The 9,995-nt window shown below is 52.7% G+C and overlaps 1 protein-coding gene across 2 annotated transcripts; it reads right to left on the reverse strand.

The window, feature by feature from the left end:
- Nucleotides 1-3,729: 3,729 nt before the first annotated feature.
- Nucleotides 3,730-9,516, reverse strand: ACKR3 (atypical chemokine receptor 3). Of its 2 annotated transcripts, none has more exons than XM_038143273.1 (2): nucleotides 9,403-9,516; nucleotides 3,730-5,695 (listed from the first exon to the last, which is right to left on the reverse strand). In XM_038143273.1, the coding sequence occupies exon 2, from the start codon at nucleotides 5,666-5,668 to the stop codon at nucleotides 4,574-4,576; it is 1,095 nt and encodes a 364-aa protein (XP_037999201.1). In that variant the 5' UTR covers nucleotides 5,669-5,695; nucleotides 9,403-9,516; the 3' UTR covers nucleotides 3,730-4,573. The 2 variants fall into 2 exon arrangements, with proteins under 2 accessions (XP_037999201.1, XP_037999202.1); XM_038143274.1 differs by lacking the exon at nucleotides 9,403-9,516 and adding an exon at nucleotides 8,011-9,380.
- Between the last annotated feature and the right edge of the window lie 479 nt (nucleotides 9,517-9,995).

A 9,995-nucleotide genomic window follows, 5' to 3' on the forward strand; every position in this document is an offset into this window, starting at 1 on the left:
CCCAAAAAGCCTTACTCTGATGCTCATTCCAGTGCCATCCTGCTCAGTATTTTAGGATTGAGGGGTCTCCCTGGATTCCCATCACTGGGATGCTGGTATCTCCTTGGCACTATGAAGTTAGAGCATTTCCTTTAGCTAAGGCCTTGCATGTATTTCACATAAAAAAAGCAAAGAGATCAAGACTTCCATGGAAAAAAAAAATTGCTTTCAAACAGCAACTACCAAAGTGAAAGGAGGCTGATTTTTCTCACGGCAGCGGATGTTGGAGAGTCAGCCACAAGTTTTAGACTTAAAGCTGGTTTATCCATGCCAGGATCTTTGGGAGCCTGGTTTGAATCCCATTATAACCCTGTAATGCAAGTACTTTTGTGGGAGCAAACTGCCACGGTTATCCTCTTCTGTGCTGCTGTGATTTCATCTCTGAGCTCTGGCTGATGTGGGTATTACTCTGCATTAGCCATGCAGATGCACACGTCGCCACTCACACCCATACATTTGCACAGGATTACGGCTGAAATTCCTGATCCTGCTTATAAAAAGCCCTATAAATCCCAGAGAGCTCCTTTTAAATCGGCAGCATTATCCTGCTGTAAATCCGGGGTGTAAGGTGGAGCAGACTCTGCCTCAGATGCTCTTCAGCCACACTTCCTAATGGAGCAGGGAGGCTAAAAGCAAACCCTGGGCTCTGCACATACCTATTCCCCCACCAAAACCCATCCCCATCACATCCCCAGCCCCACACCCCTTCACTTTTTGAAGTAGCAGCTCCACTCTTGCCACGGAGGGACTCTCAGAAAGAGAATTAAGAGCTGGGCTTTGGCACTGCTGCCCCCGCCCCCACGTGCTTCAATATTGCTCACAGCTGAGTTATTTCTTGCTTCTTAGGAATTTTAACTGGCTTTTATGCTCAGTGAACTCGTGAAAGGAGAGTACCTAAAGTCAGCAGCGCTGAAACCATGAATTAGCACCAGGAGAAAGGGGCCAGTTGGGTGTTTCTTGCAGTACATTATCTGCATAATGCCAGAGGAACTGATTTAAAGTCACTGTGCTACACCTGAACGTCGTTTATGGCTCATAAAAGGAAAGCTGTGTTTAAGGAACAATAAAGCAGCACTGCACTTTCTGTGGAAGAAGAGAAATAAAGCCTTTCTCACGGAGCAGATGCATTTTTATTTGCTCAGTGCCTGCCTCCGAGGCACGTGGAGATGCTTTACCAGAAAGCCCAAGAGTTAAGCAGGAGGACTTGCTCCAGGTTATGGATTAGGTTTGATTTGTGCTCATTTTTCCAGCCAAGCCTTAACACTGTGAATTTGACCTCCTGGAAAAGGTTAAGATCTGAATACCCACGGACACTTGTAGCTGTCAGAGGAGCAAGGGAGATGCCCAGGCACAGCCAGCCACAACTTCATAAAACAGAATCACAGAATAACGTTGATGGTCTGGGAGGTCTTTTCAAACAAAGACCAACCTGTGATTAATCCCAACCTTGTCACCCAGCCCAGAGCACCGAGTGCCACATCCAGTCTTTCCTTGAACACCTCCAGGGATGGGGACTCCATCACTCCCCTGGGCAGCCCCTCACAATGCTTAACAACCTTTTCCATGAAGAAATTCTTCCTGAACACCCCAAGTTCCAGGCTCGGGATGTTTGGCCAAACAAAGTGACAGCAGCCATCACATCAATCACTCTAAGTCACGGTCACATCACAGAAGACACCTATTTTCACTCACCTGCTATCTGCTGATAAATTCCCTCATTTCAGTCTCCAAGGAGTCCAGATCCACACTTTGGTCTCAGTGCAAACACCAGCTGGGGTATTGTGTCACACAGGAGTAAAGCTTCCTAGAGTACAGACAAGTTTTTAGCTATTACACCCTTACCAGTTTTTGAGACTTTTGAGCATGAAACCCAAGTCCTAATGAGAAATACACAATTACAAACTCCATCCCTCCTGTCCCTCCGCACTGTTCTGCCCTCCACCCATTTCCCATCCTCTGCCCACTGCCCGCCTTCCCACAGAGTTGTGGCCACCTCAGGGCTACTCAGCAGTGCCAATCCCTGGAGAGGATTTGGAGAGAGGATTGGAAGGTTCCCACTTCCCAAATTGCTGGTGTGGGGGGTGCTGCCTCCCACCTCCACTTGTCCTTTTAAGGCACAAGGTGAGTCCTCAGCTCCAGGTTTTCCCATCAAGGAGCTGGAAAGGATCCATGTGTGCACAGTATTGACAGCAAGGGTCATGGTCCTGACCTTTCCCTGCTCCCTGTCTGACCCTGCTTTTGGAAAAGGCACCATCACGCCACGATTCACCTCCCCGAGGAAGAGGCCTGGAGACTTTATCAGTGTGGTTTAAGCAGCAGGTCTGCAGGATCTCCCCAACACTCAGCACCGCCCGGGCTCTGTGCAGGGCTGACGCCGCTCTGTGAATACCAAAGTGCAGAGGTAAAGAAAAAAAAAAACAATAAGAAGTTCTGTGAGTTTCTGCCAGTGTAAAGCTACAGCACCACGTGAGAAAACCCACTGCCTGAGAGGGAACCTGAACTGAAACAGTTCTGCTGCTCTAAAATGAGCAACACCCCGCAGGGGGACAGGAGCAGGATGCCAGAGCTGTATCCAGCACCTTTGGGGAGGACACGCAGCTGCACACAGGGATGCTGAGGGAAGGGAAGCAATGCCCAGCTAAAGCAGGAGATTAATTTCTCAGCATTAACTGATTTCAATGTCAGCATGAGGGAGAACTTTCCCTGCAGCTCGGCAGCAGCTTAAGGTTAACAGGAAACTCAAAATACCCACAGTGCACAAGAAGCATCAGCACAAAAAGCTACGCCTGCACTCCATCCTGACAGCTTCTCTGCAACCAGAAATCCTTTTTCTTTTGGGATTTGTCCCCATTTGGGACTGGACTGGTGCTTTTTTAGCAACACCAGTACGAGGAGGGGACAGCAGACTTAACATCTGTTTTTACAGGATGACCTTTGATGAGGCAGTAATGGAACGTGTAGAGAGAAACAAAAAACAGCCATTCCCAGATTGCTTGGCTGCTGGGATGGCAGAGGGATGAGGGCATGCTTGGACTGAACAGGAATTTAAGTGTAGCACTGCCCTGGAGCAGCAAACACGGCTGGGAGACATCACTGATTTGACATTAAATACCTTGTCCTGAGGTGAGCACCACCATGATTCAAGTCCTTTGCTGGCTTAGAGCTCCACTTGAGGCATCCCACAGCGCCTGGATCCTGCCCCACTCGGGACACTACGGCACTGCAAATCCACACCAAAGGGAAGAAGAGATAAAAAGGGATTTAGTGCTGTCAGGACTGCTAACCCCCAATTCCACAGCCAGCAAAAACCACAGAGGGCTGAAGCTGGATTAGTCCAAATATCCGCTCCATCTGCACACTTCCGTATTTTCCTTCCCCGTGTTTATTTCTAAGCTACAAACAATGCTTTTCATCTGTCCTAGCAGCTCTTACCTCATAAATCCATCACTTTTACCTTCCCCACCAGCACAGACCCACTCCTCCCACCCCTTCCCTGCTCACCATGCTCCAGTGCCATCTCCCATTCCTCCATCAGTTCTTTCTGGCCACCAAACACCAGGAAACTCTGACTGACTTGTCTGCTCCTGCATCAAAGGACCAAGGTGGCCTTGAGATCCCTCCTTTTTTGCCTTTTTTTTTTTTTTTTTCCTGAGCAGAAGGCTGGCAAGTCAAACCACTGGTAGGCACAGGTTTTGTTTTCTTTTTCTCAGCTCTTTATTTTACAAAAATAACTTACAAATAGAGACAACTCTCAGCAGTAAGATCACTCACTCTGTGCAGGAGGATACAGCCTGGTGAAGCAGGGGTGTAGGAGTTAAGGACTCTGACAATACTGTTAATTTTAACATGATGGCAGCTATATTACACTACATATATTTCATGCTCCAGCATGTGGGTGTGACACCACATAAAGCCATGGTCCATAAAGTGTGCCAGCCAGGGAGGATGCTCCCAAGAGATCATTTCCATCCTATTTATCAGCATCCTCTTGGAGCCAAGCGGCCACCTAACACTCAGACTACAGCACTCTGGATACACTCATCAGCAATATACTTCAAATACATGATAAAAATAGATTTAACTTTCAAATACACTTGTATAAGGTACACCAAGAGGCAGAAAATAAAGTCTCGAGCTTTTAAATACAACACACTATATATATAAACATATACAAGGAGACAAGAGGGAATCAAGACGTGGAAGGAGAAGCTTATCCGTGTTATCTATGGTACACAATGGCTTCGTCTGCTAGGAAATAATTTCCACTTGCATAGCATTGTTGAGGGGTCCACACTGGGCTGGGAGAAGGAAAGGTGTTCATTTTGGTACCACTTCCACTTTGCAACTGATGCTACTCTTAAATTACACTTTGTCCTCTCTCTTTTGTAGGCTGGAATTCACGCCGCGTTCGTAACAAGCACATTGAAAGGAAGGGGTAAAAAAAAAAAAAAAAAACAAACCGTAACACACACACAAAAAAAAAAAAAACCACGTCAGGTCAGAGAGTCAAGGAAGTTTCTTTCAGGGGTTGCAGTCATTTGGCATTTTGCTCCAGAGCTGAATATTCTGCTTCTGACACTCTGGAGGCGTCGATGAGTTTGGTGAGGCCAGTTTTGGCAGAGTACTTGAAAATAAAGGCTTTCATGAGCTCGTATCTGTAGTTGCGGTTGATGAAGCTGTACAGGATGGGGTTGACGCAGCAGTGGACGAGGGAGAAACACTGAGTGATGTGCAGGGTGGCGTAGAGGAAGTTCTCCATCTGGCAGCTGAAGGGGATGAAATGAAGGCTGTAGAAGATGTCCAGCAGGACAGCCACGTGGTAGGGCAGCCAGCACACCAGGAACACCACGACGTAGGAGAAGATGATCTTCCCGTTGCTCTTCCGCTCCTGGTCGCTGGAGGTGGAGATGCTCTTGGCCAGGAGGAAATAAAACACGGCGATGATGGGAAAGGGGATGAGGAAGCCCAGCACCACGGAGATGAGCTCCATGCCAATCAACCACTCCTTGAAGCTCTCTTCAGGGTAAACGGGCCTGCAGTAGGTCTCGTTGTTGGAAGAGACCGTCTTGAGGTAATAGGTGTCCGGGAGGGACGCGGAGAAGGCCAGGAGCCACACCAGGATGCAGATGCAGCGGCGGATGATCTTCTTTTTGCGGCTGCTGGAGTTGGTGAAATAGGCGACCGAGAGGTAGCGGTCCACGCTCATGCACGCCAGGAAGAAGATGCTGCTGTACAAGTTGATGGAAAAGATCAGGTGAGTTATCTTGCACGTGATTTCCCCCATGTGCCACTGGTTGTGCTGGACGAGCGAGACCACCCACACGGGCAGGGTGATCACGACGCACAGGTCGGCGATGGCCAGGTTGAAGATGTACAGGTGGGTTTCATAGCCGGTCATTTTGGCCTGGAGGTTGACCCACACCACCACCGAGTTGGCCACCAGGCCTATGACGAAGATGAAGATGTAGAAGAAGGACAGGGTGTAGAGCAGGGCGCTCTTGTTGAGCGTGCCAGGGCATGTCGTCGCATCCACCGTGATGCACTCGCCGTTGTTGCACGTCCAGTTGATCTCCGTCAAGTTGGCCGTCTCCAGGAAATCCAGGATGGAAGTCAAGTCAAGCGCGCTCATGGTCGCTCAGACTGGAATTCAAATGACCTAAAGGCAAAACAGGATTGAGAGAAATGACGTAAATTACGGAGCTATTTCTGCTGCCGTGTCACGCCGGGACGCGCCGCTTTAGTAACATCCTGCTCTTGCCAGGCACCTTCCATTAGAGTGCTCCATGGAGTAAAACTACCAAGACGCTTAGCAAAACTCATCTGCTTGACAAAAGAGGAGCAGCACCAGATTTTGTGTGATTTTTCCTTCTCTTCCAGCTCACATCTGACATCATCAGGTTGGCTATCGTCCCCGGGTGTGAAATCTGCAAAGTACACTGTGGCCAAATAAATGTCAGGCGACTAAATCTGTCTCCTCCGGCATAAATGATGCTCCTATCGCTTTCAGCTGGGGAACCTTTAAGCCATTTTATCTGCGCTCCCTCAAGCACAGTAGAATTGATCTGGCTGATACATGGAACCGTAAAACATTTACCACAGGCTCTGGTTAGCATCTTGTCAAGTCATACAGACGCATAAAGTAGAAGTGGGGAACTAAGGGGCTTTGTACTCCTATCCAAACTTAAATCTAAATTCAGCTTCATCCTCCCTCCCTTCCCTCGAATTCTATTCTACAAAGTATCCCCTGCATTTAACAATCATTACACAGCGTTGAGAAAAGAAAAAAAAAAAAACTAGAAGTTTGACTGCTGGATAGACCAGCTGGTCTTAAGTTTTCTTTTTAGAAGAGTGCTTTGATTTCAAAACACTCCCCCATCATGGTTGGCTCCACAACTGCCTCCTTTCCACCCTTTTGCTTTTCTACATCTACTTTTGCTGCCTCTTCAGTGCTTTCTTCTACCTGCAGGCAGTGGACAAAGCAACTTGTTAACTTCCTCACCAGCGGAAAGAAAAGGCCCTTAATGGCTCACACAGAACCCCAAGTGGGGCTGCTAATTGCCCTTGAGCTTTTGGGGAGGCATAAAAATGCTGTCCCCCTCCCTGGGACCCTCACAGGACCCTCAGTACCACCCACAGCCACAGGCCTGTGCCCACCACGCTTCAGCCAGGCCAGTTTTGGAGCGCAGGATCCAGCCTGGGACATGCCAAAATAAAGCTGCAGAGGTGGGTTCCCAAGGGATGGATCCTTGTTCCCTCATGGCTTCACCTGAGCTGGACCATCAGGTCAGCCTGTCCATCCATGGACACATCCAGCATCCACAACAATGGTCACCTTGCTCTTCCCCCTCCATGACCACAGCCCCAGAAGGAGAGGGACCAGCCTGGAGAAAGCCAGTGTGGCCAAGTGACCAGAGAGCAACGGGGATCTCCAAACACCCCTGACCCCACCACAGGATCTCTTGGGAGGGTTTCCAGGAGCACAGAGGGGAGGTAAGCAGGGAAGAGCTTGGATGTGTTGAATACCCTCTTCTCACTCCCCAAAAAGGGACCTTGCTTGACACAGCACCTCTCCATCAGCATAATTAGCTCTTCCCAAAGCTCCCACCCTCCTGCCTGTCAGGGACAGAGGCTACGGAAGAGAAGGGAGATAAGGGGGGAGATTACCCGAGAGGACTCAAGGCACTATTGTCCCAGCAGAGGGGAAGCTGGTGGCACTAACAATGAGGGGGGCCCTGCACACATTCAGGGGAGATCAAATCTCTCCACAAACAGGCCCAAATTGGCCCGTGAGGAGATCTGGCCTATGGCTTTCATCCTGCTGGCCTGATGAAAGACGGAGCCGAGACTCAAACCAAATTAAGCACGGATTTTGCTCAAACACTGGCTAAAGAGGGAGCTGAGCCAGCGGCAGCTCTCCATCCTGGGACAGCCGATCCTGTGCTCACCTCGGGAAAGCAGAGAGTGATTTAACCCACACTATGCAGGGCAGAGAGGCTGATCTACCCCCCAGAACTGCAGGCAGCAGGGCTGGACGCACCCCCTGGGTGTTCACCCCCGGGCTGCAAGTGGGACACAGGGGGATAGGGCTCCTGCCTATCCCAGGGTTCCACCGCATTCCCAGCACAAACACTTTCCAAGCCTCTCACATACAGGAGAAGCAACACCATCCCCAAGTCCCTGCACCTCAAAACTCTGCAGCAACTAAAGCAAACTCCCTAAAAGCCACAAAACTTCCAGCCCCATGGCAAAGGCCACTAGCTCCCGCTGGTATTTGGGGGCAGCAAGGGGAGCACAGCAGGAGGAACACCCTGCTATGCCCCTGACACCCCACAGAAGTAGCATGGGTGGGCCTGGGCTTCTCTGGAAAGGCACATGGTCTTAAACAAGAGGAACAGGCTCACTCCGTATCCCAAGACCCCAATTCAGGACAGGACTGTGACCACCCAGCACCAGCAAGCCTCCAGCACATACCTCATGGAGAAGAAATTCAAACCTGGCTGAGAGGTGTCAGATTCCGACAGAGAGGCAGCAACAGGGCAGCAGAGAGCCCTCGAGGCTGGGGCTCACACCAATGCTGGGGACACCACGGCCACCGCAATCGCAGCTGCTGGCTCAGAGCCACCCTGGGGATGTTAGGGAGCACGAAGGATGGATGCTCGGGCCGATCCCGGCCCGCCTGCACTCCGAGAGCACGGCTGCTGCACACACGTGCATCCATCTGCCTGCGCCTTTCGCATCCCCAGCGCGGCAATAAAAACCCGAAACCGAGCCGGCCTCCCAGGCTCCGGGTCCCGCCGGGGAGGAGGGCTGCGCTCACAGATTACAGCCCCACAAACCGGGCTGTAGTCTGGGATTAGCTGCTGTAACCTGAGCTCCGGCTCCCACCCAGATTAGCTGGGAGGTACGGGGGGAACCCACCAGACAAACTCAATAAAGCCACTCCGTGCTCCTAAAAAAAACACCTTCAGCGCTCTCTGCAGACAGCACAGCGTCCGAAAAACTCGTGAAGGAAACTGGGACTGTAATTTGTGTCCACGACACTGCTAAACTCCTGCAGGCCATCACCCCTTCACCTGGCAGGCACACGTGCTGAGTACAGTCGCTGTATGTTAACAGGAGTTAGGACGAGAAGGAAAGGAGACGCACCCAGAATCCTGCTCCAGACGCCCAGAGCTGTCCCTGGAGCTGATGCAGCCTGCAGGATTGCACCCTCCCCATCCCACCTCCTGCAGGCTGTGACAGAGCAAACAGGCAGCCCAGCCCGGCAGGGCAGCGTCCAAGCCCTCAGCAATTTGGGCAGCTTCCCAGAGCATCCCACAGCCCGCTCCTGCCCGCACTCAGACCTGCCTCCCGACTGCTCAGGGCCGTGGGCAAGCTGCGCTTTGCCCTTCCCAAACGGAGAAGGAAACGAGGCACGCCAGGAAAAGTCAGGACGGCCGGGCGGGCTGTCACCCGCACACCTTCACCCTCCCCGCGTCCCGGCTCCCCAGCGTGAGGAGCCGGCCACCACCAGAGGACACCCATGCCCGCAAGGGGCTTTGCGAGCCCGAGCCCGGCACATTCAAACTCTCCGGCAGTTCCGAGCTGAGGAAACAAACAACAACCGCAGGGGAAGGGACGGAGCCGCGGAGCGCACCCGGGCACGCAGCGGCACCCACAGGGGAGCGGCGGCCGCCCCAAGCTCCCCCAGTCCCTCCCGCCGCGGGAATCCCAGGGGGGCACAGGCAGCGGAGGCTCCCCCCAGCCCGTGCGAGCGCGGAGGGACGCGGGGAGGCTGCGAGCGCTCGGGGGCAGCGGGCCGGCCGCGCCGTGAGCCCTCAGGGGTCCCGCAGCCCGGCGGGGCTCCCCCCGGGCCGCCCTTACCTCGGGGCCTGGCGGCGGCGCTGCCCGGGCGAGTGAGCGCGGCCCCGCCGCCGCCGCCGCCTTATAGCGGCCGTGAGGGGAGCCCGCCTCCCGGGGGCGGCTCCGGCGGCCCGGCTCCCATCGGCCCGGCCCCGGCACGGCCCCAAAGGCGTTCAGCGGGGCTGGAGATCAGCTCGGCCCAGCCCCGGCGCGGCCCCAGATCGGCCCAGCCCAGCCCCGGCCCCGCCCGGGTGTCCGGGAACCGGAGCGAGGGGTACGGGCAGCCGGGGAAGGAGAGCGGTGATACCGGCACAGGGGGAGAGATAAGGAGGGGAGAAGAGGGGGAAAGGGAGGAGAAAGAGAGAGGGAAAAGTAGGGGGAAAAAGAGAGGGAAAAGTGAGGGAGGGAGAGAGAAAGGGGAGAAAAAAGAAACAGAGAGAGAGGGGGGAAAAAGAAACAGAGAGAGAAAAGGGAAAAACAGAGGGAGAGGGAGAGAAACAGAGAACAGAGAAAGAGAGGGGGGGGAGAAAGAGGAGAGAAAAGGGAGAGAAACAGAGAAAGAGAGGGGGGAAAAGGGAGAGAAACAGAGAAAGAGAGGGGGGAAAAGGGAGAGA

The sequence above is a fragment of the Motacilla alba genome, chromosome 7, assembly GCF_015832195.1.
Source record: "Motacilla alba alba isolate MOTALB_02 chromosome 7, Motacilla_alba_V1.0_pri, whole genome shotgun sequence".
Classification (NCBI taxonomy): domain Eukaryota; kingdom Metazoa; phylum Chordata; class Aves; order Passeriformes; family Motacillidae; genus Motacilla; species Motacilla alba.